Here is a 21727-nt window from a genome sequence, read left to right as displayed (position 1 = left end):
TGATGGAAATTACCAATGATCAATTGATTGAGGCACAAAAAACAACACAGAGGCCTGGGCCACTTTTGATATCTTAGTGCCAGTGAATTTCCAATGAATGCAATCAGACTAGGTAGACTTCAGCAATGCTTTTGCTCCATACACCCACCCCTTGGCCATCCAAACCTACCATTCCCTAACTGGCAGCACAGGACACAGAATGTTCTGTAAAATACCCACTTGCCTCAGATGATATTCTCTATCTCCTAATTTCCTTCTGACTTTCCTTGATTCATATGATCCTGGGGTCACTTAGCTTCTTTGCTGGTTTGAGAAGGGAACCCAGGGATCTTTTCCATGGTGATCCTTTTCGAGAGAGATAGCATGACCTGAGACTAACTGCAGAAGTGCAAATTAGTCCCTGACAATGTCCAGATACTTCACGGACAGGTCTTAGAGTGTAGATGGTGTGATGAGACTGACTGGGATACACGGCACAGGTTGAATGAAATATGTGAGTTTCTTTTTTTTTTTTTTTTCGGAGCTGGGGACCGAACCCAGGGCCTTGCGCTTACTAGGCAAGCGCTCTACCACTGAGCTAATCCCCAACCCGTGACTTTCTTCTTATTTCATTTCAGCTTTGGCTTGTTTCCCCTGTTGAGTGACTCCCTTAATATCTTGGTTTTTTTTTTACAGTTTCCCTTTAAGAGAAAACCCATCGCCCATAGATCACACGAATGCTGTTGTGAAACAAACAACAAGAAAACACTTTAGTGACTGGAGGTCCCTCATGAGCACAGAAGTTTATTAGCATTCAGCAAATGAAATATATGTTGTAACATACAGGCAGTGTATTAAGATATCCAGATGCCAGTGAGTGCTAGGGATGGAGAGGTCACAATGCAGATGATTCCATGGTGTCTCAGGAATGGGGAAGGGAAGTTCAGGCACAGCAAAGAGCTACAGTCCCCTTTCTATACCGGAAGAGAGAACTCTTAGACCTAGACTGGGGATGTACTGCACTTTCTAATATCTTTCTTCTTCCCCCAGCCATTTTATTTAACATGATCTAAATATACATTTCTGGTATACCCCAGCCCTTCCCCACCCCCATATACAGCAGGGAAAATAAGCACCAATAGTAACAGAAATAATTAAAGCCCCCTCTTAATAGACCCAACCCTCACAAATGTACATGCCATGTGGATTTTCTTCTTTGGAATGACTACAGGATGGAGAAACCGTGGATCAGGCCACCCAGCCATGACTGTAATAGTCACCATTCCCAAAAGTGCCATCCTGGTTAAAGAGCCAACTCAGCCATTAAAGGCTAAGACTTACAATCAAAGGACAAGAGTTCGGTTTCCAAAAGTACCATCCACTTGTGAGCTGGAACAGGGAAGGGAAGGAGGAGGCAGGATGGGGAGAGAGTCTCCCAAAATAGCAAGAGGGACCAAGGAATCACCTAATGCCTTTTCTGGACAATGTTGCAATCTACTAAATTCCTGGTAAGTCCCATTCAAGGGTTTCCCGGAGGAGATGACCAATTCCTGGAGGTTGAAATGGCATTGTCATCTGTCATCCCAAGTCTCTTGGTGTTAAATGAGCCCCTAATGCTCCTTTGGAGAAACTTAATACAACAAATCACACAATGTGGGCATGATACTTTGCAAAAACAAGCACAAACAATAAAGAAAGGAAAAGAATAGAAGTCAAGAAGCATGAGTACTTTTAAAACGTCTACACAAGAGAAGGGTTCAAAAGGAAAAAAAAACTTAAAGCTAGAAAACATGCTGTCTGCCAAGTTCCACATGCTTGAGTTACCTGGTATTGGTCTTCAGTACATGGGCATCTTCTGTTCTTACCATGTGGAAAGAGAATGAATAGTGTGACACAGCCAGGTGGGGGAGGGAAAAGAGGGAGGGCCCTAGACAGTTGAGATGACATCCCTCTGCATGAGCAGCAGCAATTTTTATGTCATCTATTTTTTTGTTTAAAACTGTAAACAGCACCGCTTAAAAATAAAATATATCAGAAAAGAACAATTGATAAACATTGTTTCCATGAATATAAAATGCAAACAATATAAAAATAGATAATTGGCTTTTGATATATATATTTATATATATATATATTAAAAACAACTTGGATGCAACATACATATGGGTAAACTTGAAGTATCCCTGGTAAACCCCCATGCCTCCCTCTAGCAAGTGAGCCTAGGGGCTGAGGGCAGTGGTGGCACTGGTGCAGGTGAAAAAGCCACTGGATGAGAGCATGCACCCAGCATTCTGAGTGTGGAAAGCTACTTCCCTCCTTGAAATAGCACTAAGAGGAGGGACACTGGCATTTACTGAAACCATTATCCACGAGGCTTGTGGTCTGGTATCTAAGCTAAAGCCAGATGATCCCCAAGGTAGAGCTTCCTTGGAGAATCTAAAGCACCAAGTAATTGGCATCCTGGCTTCGGAAGAGGCCTGCTAGGTGGCTTTCCATACCCACAGTCACTGGTCCTCTATGAACTGGGCTATCAAGAAATCTTCAGGATCAGAGCTGACAATATGTAGTAGTACTGAGTAACAAGATGAAGCTAGCCTCCTTCTGTCAGCACATCTTCCCTTGAAGTCACATCCAAATGCATTGTCCAATGACCTACAATGGAGACAGGAGGTTCATCTGGCCACAGCCTTAGGGTGAGCATAATAGCAGCACTTCTGGTAGTTTGTAGCATATTTGGTGCCAGCCAAGGAAGTACTTGTCCATGTTTGGACAGATACCTGGAGATTAGTTGCATATTCCATTGTTAACCATGTTGCCAACACCATATGTCCTCAGCCAAATCTTGCTTCCCCTTCTAGGCTGCAGTTAGCGTTTGCTTTAGAAACTCAAAAGGAGTCTGCTTCTGTAGACATCTTGGCTGTCCCATTTCAGGTTGTAAATATTTTGTCCCTAGGCTAGCAGCCAGGTCAGTGAAAGGACTTGCAGGCAATGATGTTACCCAATCCACAACCTTCTACTTTGCCCCAGGTCCTACTCTAAGGTATAAATTTTCAAAGTATAGCAAAAATATGTCCGAGTTATAGCAGGTCCCTTCAGAGATATTGCACTGTGCTGTCCTCCTGAACTGTTGGGGGTAACCCTCAGTTAAAGGTAGATTACCTCTTCCAAAACAGGCTGCTAGCCCTTCTCCAGTGGGCTATGGAGGCTGTTGACAGCTCTACTGCCTGCTGTAGATGGCAGCCAAATGTAAACAGGAACTCAAGCTACCTTGAACAGGCAAGAGGTGTGGGTTTTTTTTTCCTGTTGTAAAGGCATTTGGTGCTTACTTCCTGCCACCCAACCAGGCCAAGTTCAGCCTCACCTTCCCAGAACAGCTTTGGTAAGAGGCCAAGTGGTTAAAATCTGGGCATGTGTCTCTTAGGACAATGTGGTTGGGGTGAGGAGGCCCTTTCTTACTTTCTTTCATTATCCAGTTCCACAAGAGATGCACTTCGTGATGTAGCCCAAGTCATCCAAGAGAGCTTATCTGAGGTCCTTGAGGGGTGGTTCTGCTGATGGTGCCATGCAAAGTTATGTAGTTACTTCCAGGGGGTTAGATTTTACAACCAAGTCTTCTCTTTTGGGGTAAAGGCACAGGGCCAATCCCAAGTTTAGAAACTGTGACAAATATGAATATATCCCCTGGCAAAGAAAGTATGTCTACAAAGTAATCTTGACTCAGAAGGCCACCAGCATCTGTTCTCAAGGTAAATTGCCGTATTTCCAGCAAGAGCCCTATTGACATCTTCACTTAGGAGATGTGAAGATGGCTCTGAGGTGAAAAGAGGGACATGGGCAGAAGATAAAAAAGTTCTAACTTAGATCAACATATCCATCCCCAAAATATTTCATATGGCATTTCCAATAAAGAAATCTTTTAAAAACAAGGTCTTTTCTTGCTATGTAGCCCTAACTGGCCTAGAACTCACTATGTAGACCAGGCTAGCCTCAAACTCATAGAACATCAATTGCCTCTTCCTTCCGAGTGTTGGGATAAAAGGCACATACCTCCATGCCGGACCTGATGGAGAATTTTAAAGAAACTGTCTCATATAGATGGTTAAGGAAATGTTGAGCCTGGTCAAGATAAGCCTGTCACAATGTCTTCCTGACACCAAGCTCTTCCCTGGTGTTTCCAACTTCTAGACTGGGCTTGGTAGGAGGCAGAGGCAGGTGGATCTCTGTGACTTAGAAGCCTTCCTGGTCTACATGGTGAGTTCCAGGCTAGAGAGGACTACAATGTGGGACCTTGTCCGAAAACAAAACAAAATAGAAAAAAAGCTGCATGGATGCAAGAGAAGGGAGGGTGCTGTTCATTTCAGAAAGGATTGCAACTGCCATGCAAATCAGTCCTTTAGCTTGGCAGAGCAAGGACACATTACAATCTTTCCTCTCAAGAAGCCTGGTCCTTGGATAATACTAAGAACTTGGCTAACTGGAAGATGAAAGCTTTTTAGCGTGCCTGCAACAGGTGAGATGCCTTTAGCATCCTGTCTTAGACAAGCTTGGAACCACTTCACAAAGGGGTGGGCAAGGGTTTATTGATTCCTTTTTTGGTTTGGGAGGAAGGGTGGGGAACATTTTCCCTCTTAAGCTGAGTTGCTTCAAGTTCCAAAGTCTGAGGTCCCTTCTTGGTGTCTAGAATCTAGCTTTCTGTTTTCCTCCTTTGCATCCCACAACACCCAATGCTCTATGGAGTCAAGGCCAATTTAGGTGGCTTCTCTTCCCTCGTCTCATTTAAGAGACTACATTCCTTGTGATGAGATTATGGAATTTTCAGTTACAGGAAAGGGAAGATCTAAAGGGCCTGCAACAGCTATAGGCTTAGGAAACAAACAAGATATATTATTATTATTATTCCACAGCTCAAGACCTCACAACACTTTCCATGATCTATCTACCTTTGTATTCTGCTTGAATATGGACAGATTTAATCACTCCATTATGAGGACTAGTGTTTTTTGTCTTCAATCTAGACTATGACAGGCCAGGTTAAAAGGACATCATCTAGTTGTGATACCAAAGTCCACAGCAACAGGGAGCGAGACACATGCTACTTGACCCACTCTAAACATAACTAACTGGGATAAACAGGTTATAGTCATTTGATGTGCTGGAGAGGAATGGGGTTAGGAAGGATATGTACCATAACTTTATATTGCTAATAGCCAGCAAGCCTCCCATCTCTGGGTGAGAGTCAGTGCAAAAACTAGGCTGCTCATCAGTGGTTCATTAGTCAACAAGGGACCAGAGAAGAGGGGTTCAGCCTGCAGTAAGGATGCATCCCAAGCCCTGTACAGGTTAGAAGAAACTCCAAAGCAAAAACTGGAGCACAGAAGCAGCAGCCTCCCTGGGCAGATGTACTTGAGCTGAACCTGGCCAAAGATGGCAGAGGAAGGTGTGCAAAGTGAAAACTCAGAGGAGTTGATCTTGGCCAAAAGGATTTTCAAGTGAAACAGCACTACCCACCCCCACCCCTCTGCTCAACCCCTGACCCCCATTCACATGCTCAGGTCTCCACGCTGGAATTGATGACTACTTGGCTAGGTTTCCATTCATGGCAGTGGAGGAGTAGCTGGTAGAGAGAGAGGCACCTTGTTCACCCCTCTCCTTTGAAAGGTCAAGGTTGGAAGCTCGGTAGTGATTGGGTTGAAGCTGAAGGGGTTCAGGCCGTACCCTGGGCAGCTGAGGGATACCATGGGTGATGCCTACAGGCTTGGCTTGAGACAGAGAGTTGGCTCCAGAAATGGAGGAGCAACTGGGCTCATCTACAGGCAGCAGTACATCCCGAGGCCTGGCCCTCCCACTCTGGGAGGCCTGTGATTGAAGGTTATAGCAAGGACCCATGGGCAGGGGTAGGTGTGAAGGTCGAGCTGGCTGAGACGCAGAGTCTCCAGGTGCTCTTCCTGGCACTGACATTGCCACAGGAGGTACACAACAGGTTGCTTGCACATATGAAGACTGATTGAAAGGCTCATCCAACTGATTAGGGCTTAGCCAAGCAAGACCTGGTCCCACTGGAAGAGGACAGTGAGCCCAGGGTGGCCAGTCATAGACCCCTGGAGGTTCAGTGTAGAGAGACAAGGGGCTGTCCCGGCCCCATTCTCCTTCCTCTTCTTCACCTTCTTCATCTGAATCTTCCTGGTGGTCCTGTAGCTCATCAGACTCCACATAACCCTGGGCTAGGTGAGAACTAGAGAGCTCCAGCTCCAGGGTCTCTGCATTGTCAAGGGAACGGCTTCTTCTATTGAGTGCCATTGCAGCGGGTGGAGGTCGAGGATGTACACCCGGGAGTCCTAAGTATCGAGGGAGGCTGCTAACACCCCAGGGCAGGCCTTGGTAGAACCGGCTGTGATAGCTGTTGAAGGCATGTTTGTGGTAATAACCCAGCTCAAAAGCTTCCAAGGAGGCCGTAAGATCTTCATCATTGTTGAACTCAGGATTCTCTTCACACTTGCCTTCTCCATCCCGTTCCACATCAGCAATGTCAAAGGTGACCATGGGGGGCAACTCAGGGAGATTTTGAGTGAAGGACGAGTCAGAATCAGAGCTGTAGGACATGCTGGTAAAAAGGTTTCCATTGCTGGTAAACTCTACTAGGGCCTGTGAAAAACTCACAGTGGCATTCCCTTCTTTCTCATCTTCCTCTTCCTCTGGCTCTTCAGGGGGTGAGTAACTAGGGTAGGCCTTCCTGGGAGAGCCTCCGAAATTTGCTTCTTGCATGTCTGGTTCAAACATGGCATCACTCTGAAAGAGCTGCATTAAACAAGTACTTTGATCTTTTTTGGAGCAAGTCCCCTCAAAACGCTTCTCCAGAGGACGGAAATCCCGCCAGTCTGGTTCACTACTGGAAGTAGCTGGGAAAGCTGAAGTGGTTCCCCGGTGTGAAGTCTGAGAACCTCCTGGTGTCCCTGCCACCAGGCCCATCACCGAGGGGCCTAATGGCCTCATCTGATATTCCAAGGCAGGCTTCTCCTGCCGTACTTTGGTCTCTTGGACTCGACCCTCTTGAGAATGAACCTCTAGGGCTTGGGTTTCTCGGGCTCGGGTATTTTTGCCGTAAGATTCCCGAGTGTGGGTGTCTCGAGAATAAGCTTCTCTGGCATGAGCCTCTCTGGCACATGCCTCTTGAGCCTCACGCTGCTCCCGGCGAAGTTCCCAGTACAGCAACTGCTTCTGGATGGTTACCAGCCGTTCTTCTTCCGTTTCCATTGCCCCAGGTGGTCGAGAAGAAAAGGGCTCCAAGTTCAAGAAAGGATCCAACATCTCTGAGTTGCGTCCACGGAGGTCATAAAGGCAGTCATCCCCAGGTGGGGAGTGCTCAAGACTGTCATCTGGCTCATAGAACTCATAAAGAGCATCACCACTATAGCTGTCTCTGGGTAGACAATCCCTATGGACAAGCCCCAGGGCCTCACCTGAATCATCTTCAAATCCTGGTGTGGTAGAGTCATAATAACCTTCATCACTATTGGGAGCAGACTCTTGCTGGTCACTCTGAGGTGTCAAAAGTTCTCCCAGGCCTAGGTTAGGATAAGACTGAACTGGGTCAAGAAGCATGTAGCCCTGGTGGCTGGGAGACATAGCAGTATGATAGCCCAGGTTCATATTAAATCTTGGGTATATCTGGGCACTTGCCCACAGATACTCTAAGTCATCATCTTCCTCCCCATCCTTGACCTCCTCTTCCTCCTCCTCTAATTCTACCTCCTCATCCTCTTCTTCTTCCTCTTCATTGTCATCGTCATCTGGCAAGGCCATTTCCTCCCCACCTCCTTGGTAGGTCACCAAGCAGGAACTTCGCTTGGTCCCATCTCGGTTGGCCCTCTGGCCACCAGAGGCCATGCTATCTGTCATACTGTCCATGTCCTGTTCTGCTATAATGTCACCACAACCTGTCAGCGAGTCAAAGCTTTTCAGGGATGTAACATCCCCAAACAAGAGGCTTAGCTGATCCCCAACCGGGCCATTGGGTGGGTTTGCATCTCCTGTCACCACTTTTCCTTCTGTTTCTGAAGTGTGGGGTTCTTCTAGACTACTAGCTTCAAGAATAGGCTTGGGCTGCATGAACTCTGAGGCACAGGTCATTGTAAGTTTTTCTGGATTTTTACAAGCTGTCTTCTCAGTAGTTGGTGAAAAATGTTCTCTTGCTGGAGACATTTTTGGTCCAGGGGCATCCTGGGGTTTGGCATTTTCCTTTATAGCATCTCGGAATATCTCCTCAGAGCTGGGCAGAGAGATTGAACTCACATGCTCTTGAGACATGGTTCTTGTCCCCTCAAGTTCCTTGGCCCCTAGCCCACTTTGGTCAGCCCCAGAAACCTTGCTCTTTCGGTGACGGCGGATACTGTTTAAAAAGCCTTTTAGGCCTTTCTTCGGCTTGTGCACGGAGGGTACTTTCTCAACTCCAGCTTTCTCTACAGCTTCAGTCACAGATGTCTTATGTCTAGAGCCTATCTCCAAAGCTCCATGGGCACTCTGGGAGCTAGGAAATTGAGAAGGTGACTTGGACAAAGGTGTAGAGAGCTCTGTTTCTTCAACAACAGCATCTTCAGTGCCATGAGATGATTCACTCAGACCATCGTGGGTCTTACTCTTGTTTAGACCCTTCTTGGAGCTGCCTTTCCCAGAACCTTTGCTTCGTCCACCCCCAAAGAAACTAGGCAGAGTACAGATTCCCTTCTTGCCACCAAAGAGTTTCATGGCAGTTTTCTTCAGCCTACCTGGGCCTGATAAGGGTGGCTCTGATGTTGATCCTTCTGTTGTCTCAGCTGTCTTATTCTTGGCTCCCTTCTCAGCTCCCTGATCTTGGGCATCGCTGGAAGTTGATGTCCTCTTGATTTGAACTGTTTCATCCTGTTGAATCTCCATGATGATGAAGAGAACTCTCCAACTGGAAACGCTGCCTTTGGATTCCAGGCACACTTATAACATCATCAGTCAGGAAGCATCACAGTGGGGTCTGAAGGAGATAAGAGAGACAAACACAGAGACAGATACTGGTGAGCAAATATACAGGCTGGGCTTGTCTTTATGGGTGCTTTTTGTCTAAGGATCGAATGGGAACAGAGAGAAAAGAAATGAACATTGGGAAAACCTTCATCTATTTCAATGTTTGGTTTGCTGGTCTAGCGTCTTCTGGGCCCTGGGGCAGTTAAAACCCTACAAGGAGCAACAGGCGGCTATCATTAGCTACCCCCTTACTACTCCACTCCCTTTAAGTTGTTTTAAGTACAGAGCAGGATTTGGCAGAAGCAATTGTAGGTGTGTAAAAGCCGAACTAGGCTATTGTCTGTAAGGAAGCTTATCAGTTATCAGGTTGGGGTCAGGAAAGGAGTAGAGAGGTTGCTTTTTAACATCACTGAAGTTTGAAATTGTGTGGGGAAAGTTGCTCATTGAGTCTTCATGGGGCTCCAGGCCTTAGTTGAACATTAACCTGTACTATCACTAACATTTTTCTGAGAGCTGAGAAGACAAGTGTATCTACAGCTTTATCTTCTGTCTAGTGGTTCTCTTAATTGCCCCTAGGACAATGGCCAAACCTTTGGAACACCAGAGAAGGAACAACATTGAGTTGCAGAGCAGGGCTGTAATGTAGGACTGGCAAAATGACATGGCAGTCTCAGAAAAAATATCCTCCTGGCTTCTGTATCCTCTGTCTAAAAAGCTTACCAACATCTACCTCTGTAAGTAAATCCCTTGTAGAGACTATGTGAGGGGTAGGTCTAGACCAGAATCTCTATTAACTGTTCCTGGCATGCAGAACCACCAGATTCTACTGTAGAACTGTAAGGCAAATTTTTTCTTCTACTTTGTTTCTCTCAATTTCTTGGTCCCCATCTAGGTTGCTATCTAGAAGAGGAACTTGAGAACGCACAACCGTATATGATTCATGCTCCTAGTATAAGAAATATTTAAGTATGTAAACGTGGTAAAAGCTGCAAAATTCTGGGTAAGGCTACCGAGTCCCAATGTCAATAGAGCTGGAATAAAAAGAAGGGCTAACCACCTTCTACACCAACACATCTCATCATTCCCTTGATTCCTGACAAGTCTGGTGTTTTCCACTGACAGTAAACATCTGGCATTTAAACTAGTGATTAGCCTGCAGAAATCCAGTCATCCCTTCTTAGAAAGCCCTGCCCTCCTCTGAACTGTCTTTGTAGATCTAGGGTGGCAAAGGGAGACAGAACAGCTCTTGGGCTTGAGAGATCGAGACGCTAGAAACAGGAAGGGAAGGGAGAGAGTGAGACTGCAGCATTCCCAGGAACTGCTGGCCAGAACACTAGTCTAGTGAATGAACGCCACATTAAGGAGATTCACACTGTTATCTTCCGTACAATAATGTAGTCCAGCACTGGGGATGAAAAGAAACCAGCAACTCTACCTGTGATTTCACTAGACGAACCTTTCCTACTACCTAGGCTTCTAGCTTCCAGTTTTGTGCCCGGTGCCTCACTTAGTTTGACACATCTAAATCATCAGAGTAAACCGAGTTCCAGTGCTTTGCTAAACAAGCAGAGTCATATCCTCCAGACAGAGTAATGAATATAAGAGAAAAATTCATCCGATCTTCCCAGTGCAGAGATTTAAAGTACTATTTTATCAGGTTATGCACTTCTCTGTGCAATATATCTTGACATTACATTCTCCACACTCAGCTCTCTAATAAACAGACAGTACCCTCACCACTAAGCATGCGACTACCTAGAATTCTGGGCCTCATGTTATAGTGAAAATATGGGCCCAGCATATATCTGAATTCCTTACTTTTCATAGTATTAATCTACTCACCTCAGCCTTGAAATTACTAACACGATTACCATTATGACATTGGGGATGGGGGTGGCAGCTGTGAAGTTATATGTGAAATTGTATTTTCTGGTGTGGAATTTATAAATTAATCTCTCTGAACATTCAGTAAGTGACAGACACTCACGTTGGTGCATTAGGCCATACCAAGAAGTGGAAATCTTGAGTCCTAGCTTTAGAGAGCTTACAGGCTAGTAGGGAGGGAATCACCTACAGAAGTTTGAAGATGCAGCATAAGGTAGGCTTTCAAAGAATAGTCTGTTATTTGTTTTTGTTTGTTTGTTTGGGGATTTTTTTGTTTTATTGATTTATTTATTTTTTTGAGATAGGGTTTCTCTACATAGTCCTGGCTCTCCTAGAGTTTGTCATGTAGACCAAGATGGCCTAGAACTCAAGGAGATTTTTGTGCCTCTCCCTCCTAGAGCTGGGATTAAAGATGTCTTGTTATTTCAAACTAAGTAATGGAGTGCTAGTCTTTATATTTTGTTAATGAGTCTTTAGATAAAATTAAAAGGTAAAACATACTCCCTGGGCTCAGAAAAGCTGCCTTGTCCCAAAACCCACAGCTGGAGAGATTACAGACCCTAGGAGAAAACCTACTACTATTATTTTGCTATACAGATTTACTACCAAACTGTTTTCCAAGTACTTTATACTTACACATCAGTGCAGCTCTCAAACCCCATCAGAGCTAATTATTGTAGTAGACAGTGATTAATGAGATACTGTGGAGTACTCATTCCTCAAGAAAATTCTGTATCATGCCTTCCACCCCAAAACTCAGGGTTCATCAAGGACAATGGGGCAGAAGTACTGTAAGAACAAGAGATAATGGAAGGATATTGTGAAATCTTTCCTGGATATATAAGAGTACTGCACTGATGACCTCTCAGCATCTGTGACTGTATGTGCAAGACCTACGGTAGATCAAGCTAGCCAAAATGTCAGCATGGATTGGTAGAGAACTCGAGAACCCCTTTGCCTACATGAAGAGCTACTGGCGGGTAATGATGGCTGCTGTGGGGAGGGAGAGTCGAAACTTTCTTCAGAAGTCTTGGCTCTAGTGTGTTGCCTATGTTCCAGTGGATAACCCTATATCCACACACATGGTGTCACTAATTGGATTCACTGTGATAGAAAATAAAGAAGAGTGAATGAAGCTGTAAGGGAGATGGAAGGTGGGTCTAGAGGAGGAGAGGGGAATGATAGGTGGGTATAGTCAAAATCACTTTAGACATATATGAAATTCTCAAAGAACAGATAGTAGGTTGGAGATAAATAGAAAGACAGATACACTGCCACATAGATTCATAGATTTATGATAGAAAAAAGAAAAAATGGAAGGTAAAGAGGCTTTTAAGAGGAAGAAGCTTCAGTCTGGACTTTGTCAAGCAGTTGTGAATGGAAATAGCAGTAATCTAGATGGGGTATGTGTTCTTATCCATCAAAAAGGGACTCATTCTGATGGAATCAAACAGTTCGTGGCAATGATGATTACAAACTCAATGCCCTCATCCAGTCTCTTTGGCCCTTGCAGGGCGTGCTATATGAGGGGAGAGACCAACTCTTCACCACTCTCTACAACATCGGTTCTCAACCTTCTTAATGCTATGACCTTTCACACAGCTCTTCATGTTGTGGGGACCACCGACCATAAAATTATTTTGTTGCTACTTCATAACTGTAATTTGCTACTTTTAGGAATCATAATGTGAATGTCTGTGTTTTCCCATAGTCTTAGACAACCCTTGTGAAAGGTCATTTGACCCCCAAGGGAGTCATGACCCACAGGCTGAGATCGGCTGCTCTACATTATCAGCTGTCATAGGCTTTGTCACAGGGCTAGAGTCCACATCCTGCCAGCCCCCTCACCTGCCGGGAGACACCAATCAGGCCCAGGGAACGGTTCTGGTTAGAATGAGACTATCCCCCATAGACTCAGATGTCTGAACACTATCATATGGTGGTGGTGTTTGAGGAGGCTTAAGAGGTATAAGTTTCTTGGAGGAAGTTTTGTCACTGGAGGAAGGCTCTGAGAAAAACTCCATGCCATCTGTAGTCTGTTGTCTCTGCTTTATGTGTGAAGTTCAGGCTGTGCCTGCTTCGTGTTGTCCATACTATTCCAATCATTATGGATTCTAAACTTCAGGAACCATAAACCAAAGAAACTTTTTTGGTTTTTTGTTTTTGGTTTTTTTTTTTTTTTTGAATGAGGATTTTTTTGACCTTTGGACTGAAAAGCAGTTGAATGGTGTAAGCAGAGCTGAACGTTAGGGCTGAGCCTGGAGACCGTGCTAGAAGCCTGACTCAAGATGCTTCAGCAGGAAGCAAAGACTTCAGTAGCAACTACACTAGAGACTTCTGTGGAATTTCGGCAAAGAATCTGGTTGTATTTTGCCTTTGTCACAAGAACTTGCCTGAGGCTAAATTAAAGAGTAATGTCCTCATTTCTTTGGTGGAGAAATGTAAACTGTATAGTTTGAAGAAAAAAAAAAAGAATCACCAGGAAACTTCATGCTGCACCAAAGCTTCCAAAGCCCGAGGCCATGGACTATATCTCATTTACCCTGGGGCCGAGTTTCTAACACCCTAATGTAGATCTCCCTCTTAGCCAGACTCCAGTTACTTTTTGCTAAGCAAGGGTCAATCTTGAAACTATGTTATAGTTTGATTAAACTATGTTATAGTTCATTATCTCTCTCTTGCTTTTTTCCTCCCAGAACCATGCCCAACCCCCTCAAAGCTGCTCACAGCATCTTTGCCTGAAGGGGTATAATAGAAGTATTTTAGAGCTTGAAGCTCTCTAATCTGATCTTATTTAGCTATCTCTACCTCAAGACTTCTTCACACTCCTTATTAATCTATCGTGGTACACAAACTGTCCTAAAACAGGCTCTTCTGCTTTGACTTAGGGCAAAAGAAATTCTTCAGGAGATAGAACTGGAGCCTAAAACAAAAGAAACAGCAAAGGACAAACCGAAGCTCCCTTAGGCTGGGACTGGCTTTCCTTAGGCTCTTGCCAAGAAGCTGGTCCTGCCAAATGCAGAGCTCCTCAACACTCAGATTTCTCAGTCAGTGTGGCTGGCTGTTTTTCAGATGGGCTGATGGGAACCCTACCAAGATACTTGATATTCCCAGATAGAGGCTGCAGCCCCGGTCCTGTGACTGCAGCAAAGAACAGGCTATGGTAGAAAATGATGGAACCATCAATATCCAAGAACCAACCCCAGTCCACTCTGGGAGAAGTAAGAGATGGCTCCTAAGGAAGTATGGCTTTCCTTTGACCTCCACTCAAAAACCAAGTAGAACAGCCACAGACCTGTCTGAAACCCTTCTCTTGAGGAAGAAAACAGCTTTAGCCCAACCTTTACATTTTCTGCTCTTGGCCAAGCTTCAAGAGATCAGCTTAATAAACTTGGGAAAGGCTGGGCTCAGAGAAGAACCCAGGGTACAGCTTCAGAGGCATGGCCTTACCCATTATAGTTTCCAGACTCATTCCAAGCAGTATTTGTGAAGACAGGCCCACTCTTAATTTATCCACTCCCCCAGTGTGTTAATGGAGAGGGGGTAAGGAAGATGTAAGAATGCTGAGTGTCCTCCCTTTAGAGAGCCAGGCAGTTCTTCACTGGAATTAGCTATGCCACACAGGGAGAATTCAGCAAGTTACCCAACCTGTCTGACCCTCAATGTCCTGAATTGTGAAATGGGGCTATTGAGAATGTCTACTTATTGAGACTATTGGAGGAACAAAACCAATGCATGTGAAGTACAAAATAAAATTCACTGCACAGCAGAAGCTCAAATGTTATGGCAGATTGTATTGATGTTTATTCCAACAATGTATGGCCGGACAATTTCTAGCAGTCAATCGACCCCAGTCAGGGTTGACTAGGGTGTTCTCAAAAGCTTTACAGGGATCTCTGAAACCTTTCCAGTTTCCCCTAAATAAACATTATGGTGATTTTATAGTTACCCCACAGGAAGCCTTACTTGTTCATTAGACCAACTTTTAATGTTCAGGGAGCTAACAATGTTAGATCATCTGGTAGATTCTAGATAGGATCCTTAGTCCAAACCAGAAAGATCAACATTTTAAACTGAGCTAAAAGTGCCACAATCAACAGAAATGCAGTTAACAGGCACCCTCCAACCACTTTGGTACCTATCAGTATACAAGACATGCCCTATTCACCATTCCCACTATTTCTTCCCCGTACCCCATTAATCTCTGCTACTGTCATATGGCGAAGCCTTGTTGCAGAAAAGAAAATTGTGCCCAGACTTGGGGTAAGATTTGTCTAAGGTCTCTAATGGGATTATGACAGAATCCGAGTAGCTTTGAGGCCTTTTGAATTTCACTTCCATGATACTCTGCTCTACTGTGCAGGGCCCCCATTAAAGAATTAGGAGGGGTGTGAATATGGTTGAAACACACTTAGAAAATTTTCAAAGAACCAGTAAAACATATTTTTTAAATATTGGGCCAAAATATTGGGCTGGGAGAAATGTGAAGGTTTCCTTTATACTGGTGAATAGCTGGTGAATAGGTGTCATTTCCTTTCCTTAGTCCACCCTGTCCCAGCTCAGTTTAACTTTTCCTGAAGGATTGCTTGTCTACTGCTGCTTTCAAAAAACAACCCCCACTGCTGACTTGAGTATTCAGGTGCTGTCTAGTCAGCTGGTGACCTCTTCCCTAATCAACAATGCTATCACCACTCCTGTAAATTACTGGACATAGCTTCTGATTTGTTTCCTTGGAAGAGAAGTTTAAGGTATAAAAAAAAAAAAGACTGAAAGGGAAAGGTGACAGTGGACAATTTTGAAAAGTTTGAACTACTTAAACATAATGACCTCTGAGATTATCTGGTCCTCAAGTAGTAGTACATTACTGGTACCCATAAACAAGACCCGAGGTCAAAATGTTCGTGGTGTGAAAGAAGCGCTTCTGGTTTGGATCCTTTTGGTGGAACAGTGGAAGTGGTAGAAAGAGTCCCTCTTACCCACTCCTATACCACTCTTTCCTAATTTGCAGCATTCCTGCTGTGGAATCCCTCCTTTGTAGAAAACAACTCATCAGTTCCAGATGATCCACAAATCCCAAACCTGGCTTCTATCCCTGCCTCGATTCCCTCTGTCTTCAGCTGCCTTGCTCACCCGTGTATCCTTGCTGATGTCCTTCTGGCAGACGTCAGTCTGTCCACTTAGTTCTGTCACAAGGACTCTGTCTCATAGTCACTGCATTTCCCACGGAGCAGGTGCTTGGGATGCTGGTTCAGTTGGACTCTAACTGAGCTGAACTTTGCCAGCCTAAAGCTGGAATGGCACTCTCAGCCCTTTCAGGCAGAACTGTTTGAGAAAGCATCTCTCTGAGACAGAAGTGCCTTGTGTGTGAAGAAAAAAATACCTACCCAGCGCAAGATGGTGGTTATGGATTAAAAGGCGATTAGAGCAAAGCAAGCTGATTACTATGCATGGAGCAGATACTACATAATGGGCTCTTTTGATGAGGCTGCTTGCAGTCCAGGCACCTTCTCTCTACTTTTTACTCAGTCTCCACCCAGAGTCCTCTGAAGAGGATACAAGCTTTCTAGTCAAGCCCCTTTGTCTGACCTTCAACATTTGCTTTTCCCAAATGTCCACTGCAAGTTTTTAGCTTTACTTCTCTATCCTAAAATCTCAGCTCCAAAAAATATATTAAGATCTTATTCAGTTCAGAAGTCAGGGCACCAAAACCCAGCCCTGAAACAGAGCTTTCCTGATGAGTTCTATTTTTCTGTTTTATTGTTGGGTTGTTTGTTCTTTGGTGCTGGGTGAACACACACAGTACCTCATATGTGCTGGGTCAGGATTCTAATAATCAGCCACACCCCACTCCTGAGGATCTTCCTGATGTCGAAGCACTGATCATTTCTTACTTGCCCCTGCCTTCGAGTCTCATCAAGAGAGATATTTTGCCAAATTAGGAGCTATGTGTGCATAGCCCCTGCAGTGTGTCAGTACTAGTCAAGCAAAAGCAAAATCAGAGACAGGCTGTACCTGCTCCATTATTCAGAAAGGCTAGGAAATACTTCCTCTTGGGGATAAAACTTTATCATCTAGTTCATCTGCCTAAACTGGCTTTGCACAGAGGAACTCAGAAGATAACACCCGGAGTTTCCCTATTCAGTTTCAGGCTGCCTAACTGCGAGGGAGTGAGAGAGCTAGAACTCCTTTCTCTGTCTTTGGTTCTGAGGGACTGGGATTTTGGAATTACATATATTCCCTGATAGGCAAAGAGACAGGGAGAGGGGTCCATGGCTAGGTGATAAAGATGGTGAACTTCCAATGTGGCTAGCTTCTTCCTCATCCCCACCAGACCTGAGACAGACCAGACCTGAGCTTAAAACAAAAACCTTGCAGGCTTTTTTCTCCAGGTAGAGGGCCCCTTGCTGATGGACTGGCTCAACAAGTTCAAGGCCAGATCAGGGCATGTTTACACAACAGTTATGGGTCAATTGGCCACTTGGTTTTCTTCAAACTGACCAATCCTAAATTAGGGAAGGAAGACCCTTCACAAACTTACAAAAATAACCCACCTCAAAACAAACAAAACCCAACAACAGCAACAACAACAAAAAGAAAAATCAACCAACCAACCAACCAAACAAACAAACAAACAAAAACAAGCCCCAAGGAGCCACTGAGCTATGACTTCCTGAGTACCCCTCTATTTTGCGATGGGTCTTTCCCTCCGTATGCTTGCTGTGTGTGTGTCTGTATATGTTTCCTCACCCATAATAAAAGCATTTCTTTACTTGCTGTTTCTATCTGCTCCTGATTGCTGTGTTCAGAATTTTCTCACTGCTACCTGCACGTTTAAGATTTGTCCTGCCTTTTAATTATTTAACAGGCAGAGAAAACAAACCTGATCGAGACCTCTAGACAGTAACAGTTCTACAAGTAAACTCATGAAATGATAAAGCTTGCTGCTGTTTCTCTCCTTTATTTCTGTGGACCAGTGAAGCAGGGGTATTTTTTCCATACACTTTGCGTGCAAATATTACAGTTCTTAGGTGCCCCAATACCTCCCTTCTCCAGATACTTCCAGCCCCCAGCATGCTGCAGGCCTTAATCTGCTGAGAGGCAAAAAAAAAAAAAAAAAAAAGTGTTCCCAGGATGCAACTGCCACATAAACCCAGGTAGCTTTCACTTTTTAAGGAATGGGATAGTGGCAGGAGGGAGTAGTAATTCATCAAATGTGCACTGAATGGTGCTTCCTGGAGACCTTGGGGCACAACATAAAGGGTTACACGCAAGAGCAATAGGCCATCCCCTCAAATTGCTGTGTACCTTGCTTGCTTTCTAGGGCACATCTATGACCACAGGGGTCTTAACTGCTAGTCCACACAAGGACCTGTGTAGCTGAGAGAAGGGGAGTGAAAAAGAGGCCTGAAAGATATTTTTTAGCTTTTAGCTAATAAGTATTTAGGCCCAGGTGCACCTCCCTCCCCACCCCCCACACCTATGAAAGGTCAAAAGGAATTTTACACTGTGAAATTTCCCTTTTGTGATAGCATGCCCCTCCCCACACCGCTATTTAGAACTTTGAGCTAGCCTTTTACCTGTCTGACTTGTAGGACGCTTTCAATCTCTAAGACCCCATTTTAAAACTCTTTCAAAAACTCCATTATTGGGCTGGTGGTGGTCTACCTCTTTAATCCTAGCATTCAACACTGGCGAATATCAATGAGTTCAAAGGCACTGGCCTACAAAGCAAATTCCACGACTGCTGGGACTACCTAGTGAGGTCCTGTCTCAAAACCATAACAAAACCCCAAATCCCCCAATACAAATACCCCCAAAACAAACAAACACAAACCCCTCCATTCTTATCGTTGGTTCACCGTGTGCCCTCCCACCCAGATCCAGTGCTCTTCTCCTAAAAAATATTAGATCACCATTCCAATGCCTGATGTTTTGGAATTTCCACCACTAGGTAGGTCCTAAACTCTTTTGCACCTCTGAGCTATGCCATTTCAACCAGATTCATCTTGCCTGCCGGCCACTCCCTTTCATTTCTAATTCTGTCTATTCTTTCTCTACCAAACTCCTGCACTTCCCAGATGCTTTCCAACAGACACCCCCACTGCATATATAGATCTCTCCATGGCACTTTGCCTGTAGGCTCATGAATCAGCAACCAAAGGTATGCAGAGCCTCAGGGTTTGAGCAGCCCAGACCCTGATAATAGAGGGGACTAATTATGACTTTCATTTTCAGTGGAGTAGCAACCCAATCACTCTTTCCACCCACATTAGGCATATTATACACATATCTGAGCCTTAGGCACCTTTACTTTATGTTTCATGAATTAGGATAAACACAAGTTGCGAGGTTAAAGGTCTTTTCTAAAGTTCTACAAAGACAGCAAGTCCTTCTGGAACATTCATTCATTAACTAGTTTATAATTCTAGGATCCAAGAGGATTGTAGCTGGGGCCTAGGTTTTATTTACCCATATGAGGGTTCTGAGAGAACCTAGATATCTCGATTAGGGAAACAAAGCAGAGTCAGGGAAACTTAACTGTACAGGAGTTCCAAGAAGGATGTCTGGTCATCAAGAAACAGCCCGAAATGCCACAAAAGGGAAAGTTGGTTGAGAATTGGTGCCTGAAAGGGAGGGACTTGGACAGGTGTAGTCTGAGTGTTTGAGTGCTGGAAAAATAGCTGCTGGACTGAAGTAAAGGCAGGAGAGAGCCAGAAGTGGGAAATAAAATACCAGCTGAAGTAGAGGCTTATGTTGATGTCTGGTCAGTTTAGGTAGGGGTGACAATAATGTGGTTGGTATCCACAATCCTGGCTAATATAAAGAAAAAAGGTTCCGTGTTAACGTTACCAAACAAGAGATTTATTTACTGGGTCTCAATGCCCCATTATAAAGATGTCCAGCCTGCAAATCCCTTAGTCAAATCCCCTCTCTTATTCTTCAGGAATGCCTTACTGGTCCAGAGCGGTGCACAGAGTACGGCACTCGAGGGAATGGGCTTTGTTGGAATCTCCACTGGTAGGACAGAAAGTCCAACAACGCAGTGCCCTGGGTCCAGTCCATACCAGTGCTACTGAGGCAGCCAACCAGAGACGCAGAAGATGTTTGTATGCGGACTGTCTAGACTTCTCTCAAGGCGAGTCCAGTGACAGGGAGGATGGTTCTGCTCTATTAGTCCTGCTGCTGCCTCTGCCTCTCATGGCTCATCTGGCAAGCTTAGCCCCTCAAAGGGGAGCTCAGGAGAAGTCACGCCTTTGGGCGGTCACCAGTGTCAGAGGTGTCTGCAGCAGACAATGACAGCAGTCTGGCAGGCTGGGTATTTTAAGTAACTGAGAAGTTGTAGGATTTGTCTACCTTACATACACCGTTTGTTCTTTACTACAACGACAGCCCCTCCGACTCTAGCGCGGAAATCCCCTACAATATTGTGCCTATTGCTATTTTAAACCGAAGGCTAGAGAAAAAAAACGCGCCCTATGCCCTACAAGGGAAAAAGAGGCGCGTAGGGGGTGGGGCGGCAACAAAGCGGCCTTGCAGCTCTAACCCAAGGACCAGTAAGAGCTCCTAGTCCAGCCTGCCTGCAATGGGGGTGGAAGCCAAACGAGAAACTGGAGGCCCAGGAGGGGGTGCGGCTCATTGGGACCACAGGACCAAGGTTCCAGGATAAGTGGGAAGTTCAGAAACCCAACTGTGCTCCCTTGAGCAGGAACAGACTGGATATCTTAATCCACCCTAAAGCCAGTCTAAGTCTGGCCGTAAACGAGCGCGCCAGCTTCCTCTGCAGAGGAGAGACATAGGAGATGCACCGCAGAGGGGAGGGGCCACAGCAAGGCCTCGCGGGTGAGCAGCACCGGCCTAACAGCTGTTCCAGCAAATGCACTACAAACAAAGCTAAGGAGTTCCCGGCCTGCAAATGCATTCTTGGGGTGCTAGCTAGCGGCGCCCTTCCCGGAACCACGCAACAGCACGTGTGGGCCCATCCCAGCTTCCCATTACAACCTAGAGGCGTAGCCCAGGATAGTCCGCCCGCCTTCCGGCCCTCCCACCCCACCCCCCAGCCACGGTCGCCTGTACCCTAAAGACTAACGGCCGCTGGGCCCCTTGCTGGACAGTACGCAAAGCGAGTTCCAAGAAAGACCAGCAAGAGGCTGGGACTCCGACCAGCCAGGCTCTGGATGCCCTAGTCCAGGAGACCAGAGCAGAGCACGCGGGGATGCACTAGACCTTCAGCAGGATGGCTCCTAGCTGTGCGTAATGCTTACCCTGCCAGGTCCTGCTCCCAGCGCGGTTATTGTCTGCTGCGCTGCTGGGATCTGAGCTGGAACCTCTGCTGAGAACGCCGCCACCACTGCTCCTGCAGCAGCCGCCACCAGGACTACAACAGTCTCCTGCCCCGACTACCCTTCTCCAGGCTCTGAGCAGCTCCCCCATACCCCCTTCTCCCCGGACTCCACAGTTATAGGGTGGGACGTCCGTGATCTGATTGGCAGGCGTACAGTCCAATCACCACGGTTGGAAGGCATGCCCTCTCCCGCCCACTGTTTTCCTTGGTGCTTCTCTCTTTAAATGCAAATAAGTCGGGCGTGGTATTGGCAGGAGGCGGAGAGGTTGCCGAACCCCTTGCAGGGGCTCCCCACTTCCGCTCCCACGCGGGGCGGGTTTCGGCGTGGCTACACACCCGACTCCCAGAGCTAGTCCCGCCCAGATGGGACTTGCCAGATTCTTGGAACTCGGTTTCGATTTTGCATACATTCCCCATTCCATAGCCTGGTGCTTTTGCGCTGCTGCTCCCGGGTTGCTACCAAAGAGTTTCTCCACACAGTTTGAGACTAGCTAGGAGAAATGGGACAGAGAATTGGGGAGCCAAGGATTG

At 45.6% G+C, this 21727-nt stretch overlaps 1 protein-coding gene across 1 annotated transcript; it reads right to left on the bottom strand.

The window, feature by feature from the left end:
* Nucleotides 1-753: 753 nt before the first annotated feature.
* Amer1 (APC membrane recruitment protein 1) lies at nt 754-21346 on the bottom strand. Its single transcript, XM_032889914.1, has 2 exons — nt 21117-21346; nt 754-8980 (listed from the first exon to the last, which is right to left on the bottom strand). The coding sequence occupies exon 2, from the start codon at nt 8887-8889 to the stop codon at nt 5554-5556; it is 3336 nt and encodes a 1111-aa protein (XP_032745805.1). The 5' UTR covers nt 8890-8980; nt 21117-21346; the 3' UTR covers nt 754-5553.
* Between the last annotated feature and the right edge of the window lie 381 nt (nt 21347-21727).

Source organism: Rattus rattus, chromosome X, assembly GCF_011064425.1.
Source record: "Rattus rattus isolate New Zealand chromosome X, Rrattus_CSIRO_v1, whole genome shotgun sequence".
Taxonomy (NCBI): domain Eukaryota; kingdom Metazoa; phylum Chordata; class Mammalia; order Rodentia; family Muridae; genus Rattus; species Rattus rattus.
The sequence above is the reverse complement of the archived record's forward strand: the minus strand, read 5'-3'. Positions and strand labels throughout refer to the sequence as shown.